Below are 25,584 nucleotides of genomic sequence, written 5' to 3' on the forward strand. Positions count from 1 at the left end.
AATATAACCACTGGAGGGCAATGAGGGACCGCTACACGTTTCGCAGATCTGTTAAAAATGGTGGAATTAGGTGCTTGTAAAGAAGATTTAACATCATTTGTTACATAAAAAGGTACAATTAAATTAATCTTATTTACTCATATCATGTTTTCCTTTATACATTTTAAAAACATCAAGGCTCACATTTTAAAACATTCATTTTTGTTTGCAGACAGGATTTAAACTAAAGCGTCAATGTCAAATGTAGTTTATAGAGTAAATAACGACGAACCAATGAAGCAAAAACAATAAGTCAACGGACATAAATCATTTATAAAGGTCGGTATGCTTTATTTACAGCTATAACGATTTACATTATGCATGATATCTAAACCATTTATAACTCTTCGGTAATTTTACGAATTTCTTTTATATTCTCCTTAACATTTCAAAACGTACCCTCCTCACATCCCGTATGGGTTCTGCGTCTACCTGTGTGTAGTTACGTAACCGAATGTGAGGAAATTATGCTTTTAACAGCTGCCCCAACGTCAACCTCCAAAACTGCGACTTTAAGTCTGAGAGGGCGGGGCTGAGCGAGCGCCGACTCCTGACAGGCTGCTTCCACCTTCAGTCAAGCCCCATTCATAAATAAGCCATTTAGAGGAGGAACCAATGTAACAAGTAATGATAGATTTCGCTCGCGACGCGCCTAATAACAACAGTTCTTCCTATGCGTTCGGCCGCGAGATGCTCGAGCGAATCATATTTCTTTCCTCGAAGACACCGAAAGCGACGGTGGCCGATCCGCGGACCGAAAGAGATTGACTTCCGATCGGTGACCCCTTTCCCCGACTGTAATGACATGAGCGCTCCAGCAGGAAGCTCGCATCATTCTGTGTTTGGAAACATTGTAGCCAAGTATTTTGCTTGTGCGTCTTTGGGGGCTCATGGGAAATATTTAAATCGCTGTTTATTGTAGATTGTGTTGTTTTATTAGATGCTATAGACGTGTATCGGGTTCGTCCTTTTGGGCGCATCAAAAGAAAGCAAATACTGAAGCCAAATGGAAAGCTGAACCATGGCAGCAAAGGATGACCTATATGCCAAAGTAGCTCCACGGATGCAGCGGCAGAACCGGCCTGGGACTGTCAAACATGGAAATAGTCTGGACGTGTTGCTGTCAATGGGCTTCCCCAAAACCAGGGCGTAAGTACCAGAGTTTGATTTCTCCCAGCACCCGATAGACGCATCACGGGTCTCGAGCATCACGCAGCTGTTACCACATCTGTGTACATGAAGACGTTAACACACCCTTCTTATGATATAGATTCAATAGATTTACACAGATGATTACAAATAATACAAGTTGCCTTGGTAATGGCGTCGATGTGGTTGTGATATTGATTAACATGACGATGTGTGAAATTGGCTCAATGGCTGAAGGGTTACTGAGTTTAAAGAAGTTTTTTTCTCCTTTTCGCCTATTAAGCCATTTTAAACGCCTCTTACAAGGTCTGGCTTTATCTGTCCAGCTCCACTGGAGGCTGTATTGTTTCTTTGCTGCCAGTGCTTCCTCCAGTGGGTGAGGTTGGCACCAGGCACAAGGCACCAGGCCGAGAGGTCAGATCACTGCATCTATGGGTGATCTCAGAGGCATTTTACTGCCAGGGCACTTTACTGAACAAGGATATACTTCTCATAAATCAATATGTTTATCTTTAACCTCTTCAATTTAATAACGTGTTCCTGTAGCTCCATTGGTAGAACATCACACTAGCAGCTCTACGGTCGTCGGTTCGAATCCCAGGGAACACATGCTGAAAGTCCTCAATAAATTGATGGTATAGTTTACAGTAAATGCAGTGTTTTTGCTTTGGAGAAAAGCATCTGACAAAATCTCAAATGTTAATTCGGTCATATCATAGCTCATTGCGATACAGTTAGGTTTTTGGTTTGGGTTATGTCGCAGAGGCCTAAACATCTGTCCCTTAAATCACTTTTCTACTCTTAGGAGTAATGTTGAAGAAGAGACCTCCAGCCAACCATGAAAGCAGCATTAGGTTGCTGTCAGTGAGGAGTAAAATACTCATTCATCAAAATTACAGTTAATCTCTGCCTCTTTTAACAACAGTCTCTCTCTCTCTCTCTCTCTCTCTCTCTCTCTCTCCTGTTTCCTCACTCATATCTTTAATTTTAGCCGGGATTTAATCCTACATCTCCCGTAATCTATATAGAATCCTCATGGTCTCTGCTATTTTGTTTAAATGCTCAAATTTTACGGGCCAAATGTTGCTGTTCACGAATAATCCAACAAGGACAAGATGAGACAAGAAGTTTTATGCCGTGTGTGGATTTGATCCAATCTCACCAACAGTTTTTTGATGCAAATCCAGGTTTTCTGTGTGTAGACATTAATGCAGACTGTATTAAACCGGACATCGTCCTTGACATGAGAATTCTAAACATGGCTAAATATTTGTTATTTGTTGATTCAGTGGTATGCATTGTTTTTTTTGATGAAAATCGCTTTAATATTCGCTCTGTTTTGGACAGATATAACACATATTTATATTGTTAATAACATAAGATCATAATACATTTTTTGTCACTAAATATTTATATCTTTACATCTTTTAACAATTGATTTGGGGCTTAAGTCTCTATGCCCAACCAAGGGAAATATTACTGTGACAAACTAATCGACAATTTTGGAAACAAGATAAAGATTGTTACAAAGTGATTTTGACCAAAAAATAAAAAAAATCTTCCTTTTTCAGGTTATAAGGGGTTTATTGGTGACATACAGTATGTTGTTGCCTATTAATTTAGAAAATATGAAAAATATATTTTTATAAGTAAAAGTAGGTTACAAGTAAGAAATACATTTTAACTTAAGTATAGGTTAGATTTGATTAAACTGGAAACACACCAAGGCATATGTTACAATTATTTTATTTCTTATTAAAAATAAAATGATTTTAAAATAGGATTTTAATAATCCCTTTTCATATGTTGTTCACCAAATTCAGTTTATATGTCACTATAAATAATAAAGTGTTCTGTACTTTTTATATTTTAAAAGAAGAAGATATATAATACCATATGACTGTTTTAGGGGTTCACTTAAACATAGGATAGATTAAAAAGCATATACATTTTTGAAATAATAGGAATCATGACTTTTTACGTTCATTTTGTTTTCTTTTTTTGTTGTGTTTGTTTGTAACTCACACATTCTTAGAAAAAAATATTCCTGACTTATTTAAGTATGAAAATTGAACAGCTTAAAATGTTAGCTATTTGACATGTGCTAGAGAAATTCCCTGTCCTGATACTTAAACATGGCTTCACATGTCAGAAGGCCCAGTAGTCTTGGACACAAGCTGCCCAGATGGAATTATCATTGGGAGTAATAGAGTAGGAGATTTTGTGTTGTCAGTGAGTGAAATTTGACAAGTGACAGCAAATCTATATTCGTTCAATGTAGCAAAATCATTTTAACAAATGGTAACCAGTAAGAGTTAAAAGGTTAAGGTTGACAGTTTGCATTGTGTTTTGTTTCTGAGCGATACCATCAGATACTAAGCAGGACATTTTTTTTTAGCTTGCCTCAGTTAGCTGACTAAATATTTCTTATACTGTAACTTTTATTTGATGTCTTCTTTTTGTTGCTTAGACTATAGAGATATTGCAATCATTTTTCAAATTTGTTCGCTCTGCTTTAGTGACAGAATTCAGCCTGGTTCCATAATATATGCAAAATATGATCCTCACAAATTTGTTTACATTTGATTACTGACCTTGATAAAGTGCAGAATCGTAATTGTTTGTGATTTTTTTAAGTTTTAAAATTAATTTTTTTTTTTTAAATTAAGAAAACATTTATGTGCCTCATTTTCCACCCCTTAAATTCTAAGAATGGATTTTAGTTTGAAATAGTATCTCTCCTTCCACCCAAAATATGAAATCGTTTCATGATCAAATTTAAGCCTACCTAAAACCCTGTGAGGAAAAAAACATATACACTTATAATGCTGCATGTGCTCTGATATCTAGAGTCTGATGCTGGAAAACCCTTTTGTGCCTTGTGACTCAATTGTGTTGTGGCTGTTGACTCGATATGAGTGCGCATTTTGAAACCTTGCTTTTTTTGGAGGTTTCTTTGTGAAACTGTGGAGGCCATACTTATCAGCAAGCTGTCAGAATGTGTGCGTGTTAAGGTCAGTTTGAGGGGGAAGCTCTCATACACAGGGTGGAAACACTGATGTTTCTGTGTCCTGGCTGCTAAGGGACTCTTTCCAGTTTCGCCTGATGATGCAGGAGTTGCACAAATTTTCCGCTAGAGAAAGGCAGAAGGAGAATAGAGAGGGAGGGTGAAAATTTTGTTTTAAAAAGAGAATCTGAGTCTGTCTAGAGGTGGAAACATTCAGTTCAGAAAACACATCAGCATTACTACTTCAAAAGCTGCTTTCTGTTTGAAAAAGTTTACATGTCAGTCAGTGGTTTCTTAAAGTGATAGTTCACCCTCTCATAAAATGTGTAATTTTTTACCCTTATTTTATTCTGAACGCTTATGACTACGGTACAAATATCTATCTACATTTAATGGAACCTTCACCAAGGTTAAACAGGTTTGAAATATTAAATAAGTGGGTGCATAAATAATATCGGCCAAATGTCTTTCAAGGTTATGACTAAAAGACACCTGTAATCAAGTATCATCATCTTTATGAAGACAATTACTGGCTTCACTAAGGCTTGAACACAAAAAAAATATTTTTATGTAATTTTCTGTATAGTACATTGAATAAGCTTAGAGGGTGTGTTTGTGAATCACAGGCTTTACGGATTAAAGCCAAACTGTTTTTATATGTTCTGGGTTAGGCCATGTGTTAGTGTCTGGTCTTATTTTTTTATCAATTGAATTAATCCCTGTGACATGCAGTCGAGCTCTTTATGTTGCCCACTTGATACGTCTGTGTGTTCTTTATTATACCACAACAATTAATGAAAGGCCCATATTCAATAATAATGACTTTATTACAATAAAGTCTCTGTACTTGTTGAGCAATCACATGACGAGCTTCTGAGTAATAGGAAGTTGGGCACCACAAAAATGAAGAAAACCATTATGGTCAAGCAGGTCTTGCACAGCAAAATCGCCAGTGTTTAAAAAGGTAAATTAACTCTCACAGTGGGATATATATACACTGTGAGTGTTAATTTGACATTTTTAACACTGCCGATTTTACTGTGTGCCAACAATCAACTGTTACATGTCCAATAAAGTTTTATTTAATGAAATGATGACAAATAGATCTTAGTAAATCTCCTCGGATAAGAAAAGTGTAGAATTTTCCTCCTTCAATATCATTTACAGTTCTGTTGTTCAGAGTTTTTGAACATGACATTTTACAACCATAATTTGAGTGTAAAGAAGTTGTTACTAGTATATGTGCATGCTTAATAAAACAAACTCAACACACACAAGTAGAACTCCTATAGTTTATTTGCAGACTCCTTGTAAACTCAAAGCTCAAAGTTTGTCCGCTAAGAGGAAGTGCCCCATTTCAGGAAGTGGTTTGTGACCTTTAGAGAGCGCCGTGGCTGCTGGGACATAAAGGAACCCATATGTGCTGAGACACAAAGACGTGGGGGTGGAAAGACACATGCACACACAAAACTTCAAATGTAGTGAGGTACACACAAAGGCATATGTGCATAATCTGAAATATCATGGCAATGGTTCACAGAAACTTAATCAAAAGGGCAATTGCATGCGTATACACAGCCTCCCCTTGTAGTCTCAATAAATATGAACTTGCATGCGCCTACACAAATATATGCTGTGAACCAAATGTACTTTAGTGCGCGTATTTAGGTACAGGCAGTATGATGAAAGCATTTGTATTTTAGCGAATATAAGTGTCTAATATAAAATAATCTATCTATATATTTATGTGCATCACTTTCTTAAAAAATTATCATTAAGGCATCAAGTAGAAACGGTGTGTTTTATTTAGTTATTTCATATTTAACCTTTATATAAATAAGTTACATATAATTTTTTTTTTTTTCATATTTAGATTTAAAATGTATTTGGGAATGAATGCCGTGTAGACAGGCATGATATTTAATCATTATAAAAACTTTCAAACAAAACATAAATTGCGAAAAAGTTGATCAAAAATCTTACAGGAATTGGAAGGAACACTTTTTTTCTGCTGCTTAAGTGTAATACAGAGATACTATCTGTACTACTTTAAGACTCTATTCGGAAGTGACTGAACAAGGAAGAATCATGAAAGAAGTGTTAGAAAAGCTTAACAGCTAAATAAAAAATACTTCCTGGTGTTATCTTAATTATCTGTCCTTCAAACAGCACACATAACATGTTACTGTGTGATTAAAATGTAGTTCCTTTAATTGAGTTATAAAGTTTACAAACATTTACCATAATCATTTTTATTAGAAGATTTTAACCGTTCTATGAGATGCTTTGCTGGAGGCTTTTCTCATTTAACCTCTCCTCTGGCTATAAATAAACTCACACTAAATAAATCATAGAGAAGAAATGAATAAAGGATTACAAATAATTTAAATGATCTCTGTAGAGCTGTTTTGAGGGTTACCTGTTGAGGGTGTTGTCAAAGTTATTGATGTAGCTATTGCTATGGGTTCTGAAGGCTGTTTTTTGGTAAAAGTGAACAAGCACATGACTGAAGCTTAGTTAAAGTTTTCTGTGTCAGTTCCATTTTCAAATGTGTTGTCACTGTGCAAGAACCATGATATGGTGATGATGTCAGATGGTGACACCAAAATACAATTTTATATGATATACTCTTTTATAAAATAATTACTTAAGAGACTCAAAATTACTTCCAACACTACAAACACATACACTTTTTATTAGTATAGTTAATTCAGGCAAGGGTGGAAAGTAAGCACGCCTTTGTGATTCATCAGACAAGCGATTTATAAGTCTGTTAATGCCATGCTGAATATATTGGAGTCGAACTGAACAATGAATCTGAGACGATGAGATTTAAATCGTACAAGATCAAAGTTTATGAATGAGCTTAAATGTAAGAAGTTGCAATGTATTCGTGATTATGCCTTTCTTTTGTGACATTTTTAAATTGCATAAATTATTAATGCTCAAGCATAGTGAATCATGTTTTAGTCATAGCACCCGCATGTTCAAACCCGTGGTCACGCCTTGCATCACACACACGCTTTTTGTCAAAAAGTGTCAGTCTTAAACTTGTCATTTCTCTAAAATTATCTATTCTATTATATATTATCTAAAAAAATCTATTAACTTAGCTATCTTTACAACCATATACAGATAAAAGACTGACAAAACACACACTTTCTAAATAATATAGTGTTATAGTCAAAAGATAAGGCAAAGGTTTCATTTTATTCTGATTTGGCTCTCTGTAGGTCCATTTGGTCCTTCCCTTTTCTGTCTACATACAGCAAACAGTGTCACCATCTGCCCAGTCTCCTACACCATAACCAAGCGAGAACCCTTGCACAAAAGCTGCGAGTGTCTTTTTTCTAGTTTTACCATCTTAAGCTGTTAGCTAGTGAGGAGAAAACACAAAATGAGTGTGAAAAGATCTTCGCAGCCAGCAAGCCCTGTTACTTATAGAGGCAGAAGGGGTTATTGTCAGGAGATAACAATCGTGCACGAGGATATGTGCTGAGAGAGAGAGAGAGAGAGAGAGAGAGAGAGCGCAGAACAATCAGAGACATCACACGCTGCATTTGTTATTCTTTCCTCTCATTTTCTCTGTGTGGGTAGAACTAAAGACAAAAGACGTGAAAGAGAGATAGAGGGTGTGATAGTAAGATATTGAAACAGTCTCCAAATTCAAAGAGACAGTTCACCCAAAAATGAAAACTCTTTCATAATTTACATTGTTCCGAACGAGATCGATTTACGCCAAAGTAGAAATTTTGTAAGATGTTGCTCACTGTTACTCACCAGACACCAAGTGCAAGTTACATGAATTTGATTGAGTAACTAGAAGTTAAACATTGCCTCATTAGAAACAGCACAATTTAATGCAACACGATAATCAAACCCTTGCATATGTAAGTCAAGTGACATGTGAAACATGCAAAATATGTGTTGACAAATGTGGAATTTGATCAACAATACACAATATGAGTTGTTTTGTTTAAATTTAATCCTATAACATGCACACCCCATACAACACTGGTTTGTGAAATTTCTATTACTTGAAAGCAAAATTCACCCTAAAAATGTATTCACCATCATGTTTGTTTTTATGACTTTCTTCTCTGGAACATGTTGAGAAATGTCTCTGTTGTTTTGTATTCTTACAGTGAAGGTCTAATATTATTTAAACGTTCTTTAAAATAAGTTTTACGTTTGTGTGAACTATCCCTTAAAAAAATTATAAAATCCATTCAATATTGCATTGAGGACACCAGTTTATGTGCCTATGTGTGCGTATGGGTGTGTGGGTGTCGCGATATGTTGTGCTGAATGGGGATACATGCTAACTTACTCTGTAAACAGGAAGTGACTGTTTCCCCATAGAGTTTGGAGGTTGTGCCGAATGAGGGAGAATAAAGGCGCACATATGCCCTAAAGCTGCACTTCAATGCTAAAGTTAATACACATATTTAAACATCACTCCCTAGATATTAAAAAGAGGCAAACATGTCAAATTTAAATCTAGATAACAGTGTATTTTGTTTTGACACATTCACCCAGAACCCACACACTAATGCACATGCAGACAAATGCATTCCCTGGACCAGCCTCTTCATCTTCATACTGCAGGAAATACAGGTTATAAATAAATCATTGAGTTCCTGCCTGAAGCATTGACCAGAGGGGAAAGGAGGAGGAGATGGCCAGTAACACAATACATCACACACACACACATACACATATATAGATATATGTATAGAGAGAGTCTGATTGCTAATTGGACGAGTAAAGTGCATTTGACTGTATGTGTGCATATGTGTGGCATCCCAGAATGATTTTCTGTTCTGTTCACTAGTACAAGAACAGTTATCTCTACTGTTTAGCATGTGGTGTGTGTAAGAACTCCGGTTCATGTGAGCTTGCATTTCTACTGCACGTCTTTGTGTATGTATACAGAAAGTTAAAGCATGTAGGAGGAGTGTCAACTTTGGGGTTTGATGAAGTGTTGTGAAAATGCGACCGTGCAGTTTCATAAAAACGCTTCTTCGAAATCCCAGTTTAATGCAGATTTATGTGTCATACTTGAACCTCAGACCAAGCTTGAGGGACTTTGCAATTCTCTTCATATACGAAAGGTTTTGTTGTAGTGCTTTCATGCAACAAACAAGTAGGTGGGGGTGATGAAGGTTTTTGCCTTCTGTTTATCTTTTTTATCATATTTTTTTTCAAGATTTTAAGGGGTCTGTGACAAGCAGAGCGGTACGAGGGCCTTGAGGGAATGGGCGAGGCCGGTAACGCGAGTGATAACGAGAGTCAGTTGCGCGTTCTCCCGCTCTCGCATCTCTCACGGAGGAGCTCGGAAGCATTAAAGGAGGACTGACAGGAGTGTACGATGGGAAAGAACCAGGCCTGGACTTTATGTTATGTTTTATTATTTTTGTGTGGTCGACAATCAACCGTGAGGGAGCTGCCGGCGTTTTACTTTCGTTTTGTTGTTCGTTTATTTATTAAAAGTTGTTTAATGCTGCTTCTTCCCATTCCTTGAACTGTGTTACAGGGTCATAGGGCGCAAATACGTGTTTTTCTGTTTCTTTGGTGTGTTATAAGTTGCCCATGCATGTATTAGACACGTAAAATTGCAAAAATGTAAGTGTTGGAACAAAAGATGCATTCTATTTAAAAGCGAATGCTCACCCAGACCTGCCTGAAACGCCCCATGTAACCACACCCCCACAAATCTACGTCAGTTCGTGGTATGATTTGACTAAGACCACCCAAATGTATACACAGGTAAGTATTATTCACGAACCTGTCAGTATTATTGCTTTGGAACCTGATGTTCCGAATATGGTGAGGGGCCTTACATTTCCGTCACACGCTTGCAATTTTTCGACCAATCACTATGCACTGGTTAACTTGCCAATCATAGCACACATCGCTTTCAGAGCGATGAGCTTTGTTAAAAATCTGCGCATTTCAGAGAGGTTGGGCAAAGAGAAGATACAAACATGCACGGTTTGTCGAAAATACATTGTTTTTGAACCTTAAATCATGTAAACACATTGCATTTCATCTAAATCAAATGATAATATTTGTTTTAGCCGTACGTCGTATGACCCCTTTAAGATAAAATATTTTTTTTAATAAATTTTTCCTTATGAGAAAATAGCTTGCTGTGAATGTCAAATTTGTGTTTATGTCTGCACAGTTTGCATGTATGAAAGCTTGAATATGTATTTGACTATGTTTGGATGTCATAAATCATACCATATGGCGAGTGTGTTGTGTCTAGAGATTGCTTGTTAGTCAATATGTGTGTGTGTTTATAAATGAACACTTTCATACATTTTATAACATTCTTACATGTTTCAAGGTGATGCTACACCAATCGATTTAGCTTGTGTATGTTAAACATACTTGCATTTGAGTGGTAATTGTGCATAAACTGAGTGAATGTTTGTTCTTTCTTGGACATATGGCTGAGCATCATAGGCTTCCCCATCTCAGTATACATTGTGGCTTTGGGCCCTGAGGGTGTGCTGGCATGATGACCATTTCCTCTTGGACGCCAACTAAATATAGAGTAATTGAGTGCTTGTGAATTGTAAACTGAAAAGACCACACAAGCAAAATACACCTATTGATGATTTTTTTAAAAGTAATTTATGAATTTAGATGTGCCTGATACACATTATTACAGTTAAAATGTGTCTCATGTATATTTTATATGTGAATAATGATATGTTGTCTCGCTTGGGGCTGGGTTGATAGACGATGCCTTCGTCCATCGCCGATGGATGACTGAAAACATGACGATGTATATGATTATTTTTATTTGTTACATCAATATGACATTAACATAGATTTGAAGAAGAAGGTCACCCAAGTTATTATGCGTATGTTGTTTCAAACTCTTTTACTTTCTAATTGGCATAAAACACAGATATATATTCAGGCTCTGAACTGAAAAAATGTCATTTATTTTTCACCACTTAGTGATAAAACATTGTCTTGGTTAAAGGCACAAAGACATCGAACATCTATTCACATACATAACTTATACGTATACATTTATATGAACAAGGCCAAGATAACTAATGTGTTATGGCCTTGTTTAAAATAGCAATTGCAGTCGAGATAAGAGTTCCTGTAAGCTTTCTTCTTGGTCAAAGAAGCTGACTACCTGATGAAAGTATAGGGTATAGTAAAGAGTGGGGCTTGATATAAGCAAACGGTGAACACGGTTGTTCCTGGTACCCATTTACTGTATAATTTTCGTTTGCTCTGAACTTTCTCTGTTACTGATACTCATTTAGTGGAAATTCAATATCCGGTGTCACGAGAGAATCCGTCATAAATGCATTTCCACTGATTGCTCACTATCAATCAGTCATATAAGATATTATTCCTCCCTCTCTCTGAGGCTTTATTTTCAGACAGTCCCACTGTGCACAACACCTCATTTCCCCTGAGAGTGTGTGATTTTTATAGTTTTATAAATAGACACTCATTAGATTTAGAACATAATTAAATCAGCTCAGAAGAAAAAGCAGCTGATAGGTCAGGTGACAGGCGAGGAAATGGCATAGTGAGTTTAGCGTGACCTTTTATTTGATTATGTGTAGTTTCACAGTGTAGATGTACACCGCAGAGGAAAATATCATTCTACACATGGGAAGATTATGTGTAATTATCCATACTAAATATGATTGTAGCCGTGAATGTCTGCGTGTGAATGTATTCCTGGAGACCTCACAAAAATGTGTGACCTAAATTATTGTACCATAAGTGTCAGATTGCTTTTTATTACACATTTTAGGTTTGTATGATATAAAATAAAATAATAGGGAACTAGAGATATATAACGAGAGAGGGCAGAGTGTGGGGGCAATTTATGAACTGAGAGCGATAACATGCATTTCCTTTTCATCAGTTTTTGAAAACCACAGACCAAATGAAATTATTTTCGACTATAATCTTTTTATGCCTGCCACCTGCAAAATGAGTCAGACTTTGTGAATTTACTGGTGTATCGATTAGATGTTGCATTGGAAATATAAGTGGCTGCATGTTAAACATATGATATATGTATTTATTTACATAGTAAAGTAGGAAAAAATCATTATCATGAATAATATAAGTGTTAACATATTAAATGGCCATTATATAAAAATATCTCACTAATTAAAGTCATGATTGACCACCAGTCAAAATAAAATCTGGATTATAAATAATTTTATATATAAAATTGACAATCATTGTTTGCGTGACTGTGGATTTCACTATTTTTACTGTATTAGTGTAAAGGCACTTTTGAGACATGCTGAATATGTAATGAGGATTGTTGTGTTAAGCTCTTCTTATTGGTGGGTATGACTCAATCGACCTTCTTCAGGCTAATCTGAAGAACTAAGCATTTTCATATTTATGAATGCCAGTAAAATGATTTATCAAGCTCTAGCAAATTTTCTTTCCCAATTTGCTTTGGGGAACTGGAGGGTTATGGGAGTTTGTTTCACCTGATTTTGATTTCATGAATGATAAATAATGTTTCATATACAGAGACAGAAACAATATAGGAACATCAGAGTGATCTGAGGTTTAGATGTCTGAGCACTAATGTACTGATAAACATCCTCCGGAAAGGAGGCCATTGATTTTGTGACCAGTACAGCAATTGAGCTCATCTCTCTTTCTCTCTCTCTCCCTCTCTCCCTCCCTCTTTCCTTTCTCTTATAGGCTGAAAGCTCTGGTTTCAACTGGGGGCAAAAATGTACAATCAGCCTGCGACTGGTGAGCATGCACACACCCACACACATGCTCCGTTGACCCAGAGTTTTAGACAGCTGTTCATTTCATTTGAACCATATTGAATTGCAGACATTCATTGGACTTTGGCGTGAAACTATGATACTAATTATTTTAAAGCATTATACAGATAAGCAAAAGAAAAATATTTAAACACCACCTCAAATCAATATTTAAGTTCAGACAATTAGCTGAGGAATACATTTACACATTTATTTTCAGAAAAATGGACTTCTGACTCATCTCGCACAACACAGAATTTTCTCCAGTCATATGAGACACTTTTTTTCCCTAATACCCCTAAATAAATGTGTCATGTGTTTACAATCTGAAGAAAACTGCATTTGTTAAGCAATTTCAGATTTTAAATGTACCCTTTGCCTCTACTCAGTGTTCTTGACCCTTAATGGTTCACTGCTGCCCTCTGCTGGCCAAGGTTCTTCCCTCACACCTTCATCAGTTCTCAGCACATCAAACTTGACAATGTCTTTTTTCTACAGGTTGTTCTCCCATGTAGATGACCCCTTCCTAGACGATCCTTTACCCAGGGAATATGTGCTGTACCTGAAGCCCACCGGCCCTTTGCTCAACCAACTCTCCAACTTCTGGCAACAGAGTCGTCTCACCTGTGGCAAGAACAAAGCTCACAACATCTTCCCTCACGTAACCCTCTGCCAGTTCTTTATGGTCAGCACACACTATTAACAAATCCATCTGTTTTTAACAATACTGTTCTTCAGCATAGTTATGTTTAATACCAGAATTGTTACACTGTCTTTGGTTCTGTGTCTCCCTTTCTCTCTCACTCTAGTGTGAAGACGGTAAAGTAGATGCCCTTTCTGAAGCCCTGCAGACAGCGGTTGGTCAATGGAGAGGTCGGTTTCCATCCCCTCTCCCTCTGGAGTTATACTCATCATCTAACTTCATCGGCCTTTTTGTGGAAGAGAAGGTGGCTGAGGTTATCAAGGGCTTTGCTGCAGACTTTGCCACTGAGGCGGCTTCCAAAGCAGGTGGGTAGATGTAGGTTTTCTGTTTACAATTTTACCTTCTTCCACAGTGTCTCCCAGTATCTTTCAATTACATTTTTTATTAAATATTTGTTGTCTTTAATGGGGTGAAAATAACTGCATAATTTTATTGCCAAACTGTCTACCTCTGGAAATTGTACAATGTGACATCAAAAACTAATATCATTTTTCTATGTCTCCAGATGTTCATGTAGAGTCTCATAAAAAACAGCTCCATGTAACTCTGGCCTACCATTTCCAATCCAATCATCATGCAACATTAGAGAAACTTGCCAAAGGCGTAGACATAAGCCTGAGCTGTGACTGGCAGGCTGTGCTCTTTTCACGGGACATCCGATTCGCCAATCATGAGGTTGTATCAGTCAATTAATGTATCGGTTTTTATATTATTTTTACCGGGGCTTTTTACAATGACCAGTGTTATATGATTTGAGAAGTCCTGTATCTGTTAAAAGGAAATGAATTTACTGACCCTCTTGTCATCAGTATGACTTTCTTTCTATTGCAAAACACAGAAGAAGAATTTTGGTATCCAAAAATGGTACTCATTCACTTCTATTGTGCCGGCACAAAACTACAGGTCAATAGGTACTACTGTGGTTCGGTTACCAACATTCTTCAAAATATCTTCTTTCGTGTTTTGCAGACGATAGTAAGTCATGCATGTCTGAAATGACATGTAAATGTTGTCAGAATTTTCATTTCTTGGTGAATTGTCCCTTTAAGTTACCTAATGTACCTTCGAAACCATTATAAATATTGACCCAGTGCCCTCTTCTCTTTTTCAGACTCTGCAAGTGATGTACCCTTATGTGCCTCAGAATGATGATGAGCTGGAGCTGGTGCCTAGTGACTTCATCTTCATGTCACCTTTGGAACAGGCCACTGCCAGCGAGGGCTGGGTCTATGGGACTTCTATGGGCACAGGCATATCTGGACTACTACCGGAAAATTACGTCAACCGGGCAGATGAGTGTGACACTTGGGTCTTTCATGGGTAAGATGGATCTGAGAAGGGATTAAATCTAGATTTTGCGTTGAGCTCTTACACCACAGATACTGTTTATGGTGACAATATGCTTAAATTTAAGATAATAACAGGCAACTTTAACTTTAAGCTCTACTTCGTTCTATTCTTTTTTCAGATCTTTTTCTTTCCTGAATGGAATCCCACCAACCAATAGTATGGGTGCAATGGGTGGGCTTTTCCTTGACGCACACATGGACGGTCGTCTCCTTGATGACCCCAACCCAATCGACTCATCCAGTCTTGGTGTCATTTGTCAGTCTATGCAGGTGAACTCTTGTCTAGAGTTTTTTGGAAGATGAGTAGTATACACAAAATGTCTATTATTTCACTATTTACTCATGTGTGACTCCAAATGTATGTTTTTCAAAGAAACTGAAAATAGACAATCTTTCAAGGTTCATCCTTTTCAATTTCCAAGAGTTAAGTGTGACATGAAGGTGCTTAAATGACAACAGGATCTTGTTTTTTGGGTGAACCATTCCTTTAATTGGGAAATGGGTAATGGGTAATGGATAATATCAACTGATGATGATTTCTGTTTTTTTGCTCTGTTTTAGATCCTACGACCCAATCAGTCTCGAATGCCAAAGAGAGCATTGTTTGTGTGCCGCCATGGTGAGAGAATGGACGTAGTGTTTGGGAAACACTGGATCACTCAGTGCTTTGATGCCAAAGGTCCAAGTTTCATATTTCCAGCTCTTCTATCTTCACTCTTTTCCAGACATGCGTCTGTCTGTTACTTTTTTTCTTCCTAAACCGAGGTTCAGTCCATTGGCCTGTGCTCATTTTGTGTATGCTTTCTCTGTGTGGTGCAGGGCGCTATGTGCGGTCTAATCTCAATATGCCACCGAGTCTCCCAGCGAGGAGTGGAGGATACAGGGACTATGATAAGGACTGTCCTATCACTGTGTTTGGAGCCACACAGGCTCGCCTAGTTGGTAGGTCACTCATCACTGCTATATACACATTAAGAGCAATACCAAGTGCCTTCCTTTTTATGTTATATATGAAATATTCCAAATATCATTCTCTGTGTTCAACCTAACAAAGAAATGTACACAGATTTGGAACAACTAGAGAGCGAATTATTCATGACAGAATTTTCATTTATGGGTAAATTGTTCCTTTAAAGTCCCAGTGAAATAAAAAATTACAATGTCTATTTTTTATGAAATACTAAATCGTTTATCAATGTGGGTCATTCTCTTTTAAAAAATCGTTTGCCCTCATAATCTTTAAATAAAATCTGAAAATGCACTTCCGTCCTGTAATGACTATCCAACTTAGATGACGAATGCCAGACGGCTTGGGCGGAGCGTCCGTTAACTCCTCCCCTTCAATTGTCATGCTGCTGCCAGTTCCATTTCAAAATGGAACGGCTGCTTTACATTTATGCATTTGGCAGACGCTTTTATCCAAAGCGACTTACGTTGCATTATTCTATATTTTTGTTTCCAAGTACGTGCAATCCCCTGATATGGAACTCACGACCATGGCGTTGTAAGCGCCATGCACTTACCACTGACCTACAGGAAATTACATCCAATACATCCAATCAAAAAGCAGAGGAAGACGAAAGCAGGAATAGACGAAAGCTATTTTTCATCTAAATAAGTCACCAAAATAATTGTTATTTACAGACATATGAATGAAAAGGGGCCATAAAATAAGTGATGATCTTCATAAGACGTTTTAGAAATGTAACAATGATTAACTGTCTATCTGGACTTTAGTAACATCGATAACAACTCCAGCCAGCTAATTGTTATTCTAAAATTGTTAAATTGCAATGTTTACAAACTTGATCTAATCAGTAATCACGTTTTATAGCTTCACATTCCAAAACCGCAATTGACAAAACACAGAAACAATCAAAAGACATTATAAAATGCAGTGGCTCCTAAAACAGCCATTATATTTTGCAATTCTGTAAATCAGCAGACGTAAAAATTTCAAAATATTATACCTTTTAATGTGCTGTTATTGCTATCTTCACATTTGAATTTGTTTGTATCCACAGCCTCAGCTTCAATTCATGTTTCAATGTATGATTGTTTTATAGGGGAGGCGCTGCTGGAAAGTCATGCGGCGATAGAATTTGTGTATTGTTCTCCATCTCTTCGCTGTGTGCAAACAGCTTATAATATCCTCAGAGGTACAAGAGAACCTTTATCTTTCATATTTCTTTTTTCCCTTCATAAATCAGATGTTTTACTGATACGTACGTACCATGAGCCAAAGAACCATATCCGTGTTTTTTCACAGTTTCCAATTTCCTCCCCTATAACCCTTTCTTATTAACTCTCGTTATGGACTGTATGTCTCAGGTCTTCAGCAGGATGGTAAGACTAAGATCAGAGTCGAGCCGGGTCTGTTTGAGTGGACTAAATGGGTTTCGGGAACCTCTTTACCTTCCTGGATCCCTCCTGCGGATTTGGCAGCTGCTAACCTTGGTGTGGACACAACGTACAGGTACTGATTTATATATACTTTCTATAGTTCCTTTAGTGTTATGTGGTATACATTTCAGAAAATGGATTTTGAATTTGCACAATAAGTAGTTCTAATAAGATGAATTTTTTATGGTTCTGTCTTCATTTCATAAATCAGTTCCTGTTGTAAAATGTAATTATTCTTTTATTGCCTTGTTCCTCTCCAGACCTCATATATCCATCAGTAAACTTGGCGTGTCCGAGTCCTACGAAACATACATCAGTCGCAGTTTTCAAGTGACACGTGAAATCCTGTCAGAGTGCAATAATTCGGGTGGGTTGTAATTTGTGCAGTAATTTTATATATAATCTTAATGTATGAGGTTAAAGGATATTTCCTTGTCGTTTTACCACCTCACAAACAGGAAATACAGTGCTGATTGTGGCCCATGCTTCCTCTCTGGAAGCTTGCACTAGGCAGATTCAGGGAGTCACTCCGCAAAACTCTAAAGACTTTGTGCAAGTGGTCAGAAAGGTCAGTTTTCCAAATATTCTATTTTTATATTCCCAAACTTTAACATTTCTGTAACATTTCTGTAACATTTTTATTCATGTTCTCAGTATCAATTTCCCCCCGTTTCTTTCGCAGATACCATACTTAGGCTTTTGTGCCTGTGAAGAGATGGGTGAGACAGGCGCCTGGCAGCTCGTTGATCCGCCCATCCTGCCACTCACCCACGGACCCAATCACAGCTTTAACTGGAGGGAAACACTGCTGCAGGATTGAAACGCGTTGCAACTTTACCATCATTGCTCTTCTTCCAAACGCAACAGAGATGTGCTTAGTCACGCATTTCTCTCGCATCACAGACTTGCATCATACCATAAAAGGGTCATGCTTCCATACCCAAGTTCTCGCACTGCTGAAGTACACGCACCCTTGACTCTTGGTCTTATATATGAGTGCAGTAATATTGTGCTTAAATGGCATGTGGTCAAGGGTAAAACATCAACAAGTTTAAAACCGTAGCAGATTACTTTAAAACTGAGCTGAACCTTTGAAATCTTCCTTCCAATCTGAACACACCTAAAGTTTGAGACCTTCAGGCACAGGCTACGTGTCTCACACAGGATGCCAAGACATAGAGCATACGTCAAATACATGATGTAACCCACGGTGATAAACTCAGGTTTCCCTGAGAAGGAAATTTGGTGCAAACTGCGTTAAAGTTGATGAGTCATCATCCAACACTTCCAAATGGATGCAGCTGGACTGAGGTTGGATGTACGTACACTTCTCAAACTCAATTTTACTAGACTCCAGAGTGGAACGTGACTTCTTCCTTATACACTGTGAACAAAGTAGACATGCACAACCTATTGCAGCAAGATTTTCCCATTACACCTTCCTTCTCATAGATCTGCTACAAGCCCGCACACCGGTTTCCTTAAAGCACAATAATCTGGCAATCAGACTTAGACAAAGGAGCTTTAAAGTAGTTATAGAAATGGATTCGGAGGTCAGCACATTCGTCCTGTGCCTTGCTAACATGCTGCTACTATTTAAAACTTTGCAACTGTAGTATATTCTGGGAGTACTGTTAGTAAGGGCTTAGTAGTTGGAGAGGAACATCCCAAATGCTGTCAGTCTTTTTAGCATGTAGGGTTGCTTTGCGAGATTAGAAGGTAAATCCGTCAGCATACTTTTGAAAAATGTGTCACGAATAGTTTCATCATCTTAAACAAGCATTTCACAAACAGCTTGAATAAAGTTAGGTGCCGCAATTCTAAATACCATGCATTGCTATGTGCTAGTAAGGCAAGCTTTTCTTTCTGAGCACTTAAAAATCAAACCAAACAGGATCGCTTCAAAAATGTATAGAACTGTACATTAATGCTAACGTGTCTGTATATACTAAGTAACAGTAAAAACCATTTGATGTGTTTTACCCTTAAACGGATAATGTATAATTGCATTTATTTATGTATTCATTGTAAAGATAATTTGTTGGTGCTTCAGATTTTTGTTTCGTTATTTCCTGTTACTGAAATCAAGCCATAACAAATAACTATATAAATCACTATATAATGCAGTGTTTATGTCCACTCCAGGAACTTTCATAAGTGTATCCGTTACTGCTTTATGCTAGCTGTACTTACTAATCTTGTTTTATCCCACAATGATTTGCCATTTAATGGAAGGAAGAACCATGCATGATGAAATAATAAGGTTTTTATATATTACACGCTGTCAGGGTGTACTGTTTCAGTGCATATTCCTATTTAATTTATACAGCTATGCTTTCATAAAATGTGCCAAGGGCATTGGAACAGGTTATTTTGTTGTTGTTGTTTTTGATCTTTTCTCCAAATTTTTCCTGTCAATGAAGACTCCTGGAACAATTAAACCATTGTAGAGAACATATTAGCTTCCCACTCATGAATTTGGATGAGACATTTATCACAACAAAGATAACTTGATCAAGAAAAATCAGCCACAGTTGACATTTAGCTTTTCGTAATCCCAATTGAAGTAACCTTATTAAACCCATCATGTAATAAATCACAGTTCTTCCAATAATGGGAATATACGAATAAGCCATCAGGTGAATCATTTTGTTAGTACCACAGAGGGCTAAAGAAGTCCAAATTGACAAAAGATGATTCAGACGTTGTTTGAGTCACTGAGAGGTGATATTGTCAACGCATATTTTTAGAAGCATGCTAAAGTGTGCAACCTCTGAGTAAAGGAAGAGTTGGGAAACAGGAGCTAAAGGTCTTAATTGATTCTTTTTTTGAGCAACACAATAAATCCATTTTCTGATGCTCTTAAGGATGTTCTTAAAACATGATCTGACAAATTCAATTTATTTATATAGCGCTTTTCACTATGTGACCAGTTCTAAACATTTGTTGAGTTTTTTGTGTTATGTTTGTGTACAATTGGAAACATTGCCGATCAATGACTGAGACAACAGTGAATGAATGACCAAAAAAGGAGGGTTAAAGAAGTATTGCAGTTATTGTTTTTCAGTGCTTTAAGTACTTAGGTTGACTGAGTGTTTGAGTTTAATGCACCGTCATTAAAAAATCCCAAAGCATATGACATTCAATTACAAAAAACTACCTTTATAAATATGGTTGTTTACATTTATTTTAAGACCTAATGCATAACGGTTGTAAAGCATGTTTGCAAATAAATATTTTGTTATCTGCATTTAAAAGTTTTTTTCTGTATTTTTGCAATACTTCCTGACTGCACTGGTAAATTGCCCACAAGTAGCCTACAAGTTGCCGCTTTGCGCCTACTAGTGGTCACAAAGGCAATTAACCCAGAATGAGAATTATAGAACAAAGATAAATGTAACAAAACCTTTTTATGTATTATATTTTGTTGCTATTCAACAAAATCAACTAACATGTCCTGTATTTTTTGACAATTAACGTTGTGACAAATGATGAAGTTATTGTGTAGAACGTAGCTATTGCTGCTAGGCACACCTCTATAGAAAACTCCAAAACAATTCTCTAGATTTTTTTACATTTACGTTAGATTGTTATGTTGTTACATTGTTCTGAAACTATATTAAAAGTCAGTGTTTATTTATCAGCTGTCTACAGTTTAAGATTAGCTGTTTGTGTCATCCAGATTATGTTTTTATGTTAAAAATAGTGGTGGGCATAGATTAATTTTTTTAATCTAGATTAATTCCAAAATTAATCTAGATTAATCTAGATTAAAATGGCTCATTTGAATTCTGCTGAAGGCATTCAGAATATGTGTGCTACCCAAATAATGACTAAAAGTAAGTCTTTGAGAACGGGTTTCTCAAGCCAGGTGGCGCATTAGACCAGGGGCTCATCTCCTGTTTCCAAAATGCATCACAAACTGCTTGAGAAAGCTGTTCTACTATGATAATTGGTGATGAAAATTAAATTATGTTCAATAAAATGAACTTGTGTTTACTTCCGCATTAGCTAAGGGATGATTTCCGTTTAGGTGGTACTTGAGACTGGAAGAGCTCCTACAGTACATTTACATTTAGTCATTTAGCAGACGCTTTTATCCAAAGCGACTTACAAAGAGTGAGGGAGCAACAAGAGATGTGTCATACAGGAGCCATAATACATTAGATCTCAATACAAAGTTACTGGTTTCAACTAAAGCTAGACCAGTACCTGTTGAGAGAAAGTGTTTTTTTTAAACCAATTCCGCATTGCACAAGGTGCAAACAACCTTAGTCTTGTCGATGTTTCTATTGGGAAGCTTCTTAAAAATTAATATTCCCTGAAGCAAACCCGGCGGCTTCATAGCTGCATCCATGTTAGCACGTCACGTTTGATGCGGTAATTTCACAGTAACGTTATGTTGTGTTCAGACCAAACGCGAATGGCGTGTCAAGCGCGAGTGATTTATGTGTTAATGCAAAGAGCCAATAGACCTACTTGCGGCGCGAATCGCGCGAATGAAGCCCTGGTTATGAGATGATGAGCCGGCTTCTGCTTCCGCGAATGACGCGAGTTGAAAAATATCGTTCTCGCCGCGTACAGTGCAGTTAAGCTGGTATACATCCGCGCTAAAATATCAAGGTGAAAGTCATCATAGCTTGCGTAGTATAGACCCAGCTGCCAACCCAACTTTGTGAATAGATTAACGGCAACATTTTTTTTAACGCGCGATAATAGTCTCACTGCGTTAACGGCGTTAACGCCGTTAACGGCCCACCACTAGTTAAAAACTATCTTGTCAGTCAGTAAAACTGATACAATAACGAACTCGGTGTCATTTTTGATCTTCTTCCTTTGATTTTAATCAACAAAATTAAAAAAAAATGCGGGAGCTCGAAGACGATGTTCTCACCCTTTTTTATACTACAAACATTTTTCTGGTGGTTATGACTAGGCATTGCCTTGAGGTTGATCATGTATTTACGAATGTTTGCCACGACAGAATCTACCATGTGTAAAATTATGCAATGACGTCGTTGCGCGATGACGTAAAAAGAACCGGAACTGCGCAATTCATGTAAAATTTGCGCCTAATATGTCAAAAGTCACGCGTGGTTTGACGAAATTGAGAAAAATATCATGGCGGTTGCTATCCGGCTATCCGTGAGGCTCGCAATGTGACATTTATCAATGAAACACTGACATGTTTAACATAAAATAGAGTGAATGTAAAGAGACACAATGAAATGTGTTATTAGTAGAGTTATCCCAGCCGGCATTTCAACGTTGATTCACCGTTGAAACAACGTCAGGTACCATGGTTGAATCAACGGTGAATTACCTTTCGATTTTGCAAAACGGATCAACGTTGATATTGCGACGTCGTTTCACCGCGGAAGAAACAACGTTGATTCACCGTTGAAATCGCGACGTCGTTTCACTCTTGCCTTTCGGGTTATGGTCTTCTGTCGACGTTGAATCACCTTTCGATTTTGCAAATTGAATCAACGTTGATATTGTAACCCTGTTTCACCGGCGTACCTGTAATTTTGCTTAAACGTCAACACTGAGATGTAAACTATGATTTTCGGTAACCATAGTGTTTTCAGCAACTAATTTAACTTGCTGTACATGATTTGCAATTGGACGGCATAAAAAAAAAATCTCTTTCTAACAATTAGATGTTCATTAATCTGCAGTGCAGGGATGAGATGCTTCATTTTCTAAAGAAAAAGTTTTGAACAATTACACCAAATGGAAAAATAATTTTCTTAGAATTTAAATATACATCTATATTCCACATTTACACTTTCACATAATTTATTGAAAAAAATTCTCATTCAACAACAAAGCACTTTCTTAAGGGTTTAATGATATCAGAATGCAGAGGGAAAAAGCTTTTAATTCTAATTTCATACACACTGCAAATATACACAATAGCCTATATATAAAAATAATAACAAACATATGTACACATTTCGTAACATTCTAAAATCTCAACAATTAAGTGAAAAAGAATCCAAGTAAAAGTAAGGAAAGTTTGTAGAACAAGAAGTCTTTAGTAGAACTTAACATTTTACTAGCAACAGTCATTAAAAAAGAAGGAAAAAAAGGTGTCTTCAAGGAAGAGTCTTCTTAAGGCCACTACCACCCATCCTCTCTGGTGCATATTTTAAATATTTGGACATGGTCTCCATTACTTTTGTACTGGTTGTGTTGTGTGCATTGACGACTGCATCTAAAGGGAAAAATCAAAACAGCCAAGATCAACAAAATTGCTATAAATTTATGGAAAAGCTTTTAAGGATGTCAAAGTTATTAGGATCACAATTGACCTTATGCACAGTAGCTTCCCTGTTTTCGATAAGCCAGCTCAGTCATTCTCGCACATTATACATCATATGTCTGCTTCAATTCAAACATCTTGATCCAGTAATACCAATTTTCTCTTCCATACAATTCTGTTCTATTATTACTGCAGAACTAAATCAGAACGTTCTGTGCATCAGGTCAATTAGGTGACAAAAATAAATGTGCACAAATATTTTACAGAAAAATACAGATTTACAGTGGCAAGCTGAAAACACTATCTTTCTCATATATAACTTCATATACAAGAACAAGATGTACTATTAATATAAAACTAACTAACAATGATAATGTGGTACAAGAAAACGAATGTGGAGACATCGTTTCAGTCAGTATTTTTAGCTTATGTAACGTTACACTTTTTTTCCTGAAATTTTGTATCTGTGTGCACACGTATAATGTCTTATCCCTTAAAATCGATGTAGCAACCGCAAAAGCACAAAACGACACTGAAGCGGCACGAGTAACGTTAGGCCTCAATCGACATCTTTAAAAGTAACGTTAGCCCTCCGCGACACAAATGTGGAAAAGCATTCCCTGAATATCGAGTTAGTAAATTCATTCAACAAACTGTGCATTTACAATTTCCCAAGAACTGACATAATGCGTTTAACTCATGACCTTGCGTATATTTGTGAAATCAGTCTTACCTTTTTGATCCCGCGCCCTCGCAGACCACTTTCTATCGTGCTCTTCCCTTGGCCAGACCAGTCTCGCTTCAAATGACGTCCTCGATCAGAAAGACGGTCAGGATAACGGTCATATTTTCAAACATAAAATGGCGCGCGCAGTTTCATTGGCCAGTTTCATGAATGACAGACAGATTAACCAATCATAATCAAAGCAAATAAGGTTAAATAACCAATAGGAATTGTTTCATTGTGGTAAAGCAGCTCAATCTTTTATTGCTGTTGATAATATTTATACCAGAAGGTTCATGATAAAAATGTAAATGGATAATAAAATAATAATAATAATGATCTTAATAATTTAAATTTTGTAAAAAAAAAAAAGTTGATTTATAAGTGTTTTTATTACCCTTTTTCAACCATTTAGCAATTTCAATCAAAATTGAAACAACAGCTGTCATTATTTCAACCATATTTCAACGTTGAAGGTTGGTAATGTACCGGTTGGTTTTCAACCATTTAGCATTAAACGTTATATCAACGTTGTTTCAACGTTGAAACAACAACTGTCATTATTTCAACCATATTTCAACGTTGAAGGTTGGTAATGTACTGGTTGGTTTTCAACCATTTAGCATTAAACGTTATATCAACGTTGTTTCAACGTTGAAACAACAACTGTCATTATTTCAACCATATTTCAACGTTGAAGGTCGGTCATGTGCCGGCTGGGATACTGGCCATTTTCTCTGGAATGTGTAAGTGCCCGGCAATTCCACTTTGTATCAGCATTTAAAAGGTATAACAGATCAGACCAGACATTGACATCTTAAACATTTAATTTTAATCTATAAATACTTAATTTAATGGAGATGACAATGTAATCCCACGATGTTTTGAACGTTGTGCTAAACTTTAATTAGCCTACACACAGTACAAGTGGGAAAATATTTTTAAACAAAGAAGAATAGCTTTTGCTTTTAGAGTAAATAAAAAGGTCTGAACGCAAACAATTGCAAACAATGCTTTTATGTAGAACGAAGACTATTATTTACAATGTGCTAAAATGTATGTGGTCCAGTTTGTTTTCGGTCTCCAGATTGTGTGTGCATAGATTATTTGTACTGAGTAATTTAACGTTATATGTTTCAGATTATGATGTGTG

At 36.8% G+C, this 25,584-nt stretch overlaps 1 protein-coding gene and 1 long non-coding RNA gene across 2 annotated transcripts; one reads left to right on the plus strand and one right to left on the minus strand.

The window, feature by feature from the left end:
* Positions 1-634: 634 nt before the first annotated feature.
* Positions 635-20,689, plus strand: ubash3ba (ubiquitin associated and SH3 domain containing Ba). Its single transcript, XM_056746733.1, has 14 exons — positions 635-1,188; positions 12,914-12,967; positions 13,483-13,669; positions 13,794-13,992; positions 14,193-14,362; positions 14,799-15,007; positions 15,156-15,306; positions 15,598-15,715; positions 15,856-15,978; positions 17,103-17,195; positions 17,368-17,512; positions 17,700-17,806; positions 17,898-18,007; positions 18,122-20,689. The coding sequence occupies exons 1-14, from the start codon at positions 1,061-1,063 to the stop codon at positions 18,257-18,259; spliced, it is 1,932 nt and encodes a 643-aa protein (XP_056602711.1). The 5' UTR covers positions 635-1,060; the 3' UTR covers positions 18,260-20,689.
* A 2,584-nt stretch (positions 20,690-23,273) lies between these two features.
* Positions 23,274-24,579, minus strand: LOC130419959 (uncharacterized). Its single transcript, XR_008906565.1, has 2 exons — positions 24,441-24,579; positions 23,274-23,659 (listed from the first exon to the last, which is right to left on the minus strand). It is a non-coding gene; the product is annotated as an uncharacterized LOC130419959 (long non-coding RNA).
* Between the last annotated feature and the right edge of the window lie 1,005 nt (positions 24,580-25,584).

Source organism: Triplophysa dalaica, chromosome 4 (genome assembly GCF_015846415.1).
Source record: "Triplophysa dalaica isolate WHDGS20190420 chromosome 4, ASM1584641v1, whole genome shotgun sequence".
Classification (NCBI taxonomy): Eukaryota; Metazoa; Chordata; class Actinopteri; order Cypriniformes; family Nemacheilidae; genus Triplophysa; species Triplophysa dalaica.

Bases quoted from the DNA above. Each gene is read 5' to 3' on its own strand.
- ubash3ba (XM_056746733.1), top strand. From the start codon at position 1,061: ATGGCAGCAAAGGATGACCTATATGCCAAAGTAGCTCCACGGATGCAG. The intron at 17,807-17,897 runs GTGGGTTGTAAT...CCTCACAAACAG, and splicing joins GTCAGAGTGCAATAATTCGG to GAAATACAGTGCTGATTGTG. The intron at 18,008-18,121 runs GTCAGTTTTCCA...TTTCTTTCGCAG, and splicing joins TTGTGCAAGTGGTCAGAAAG to ATACCATACTTAGGCTTTTG.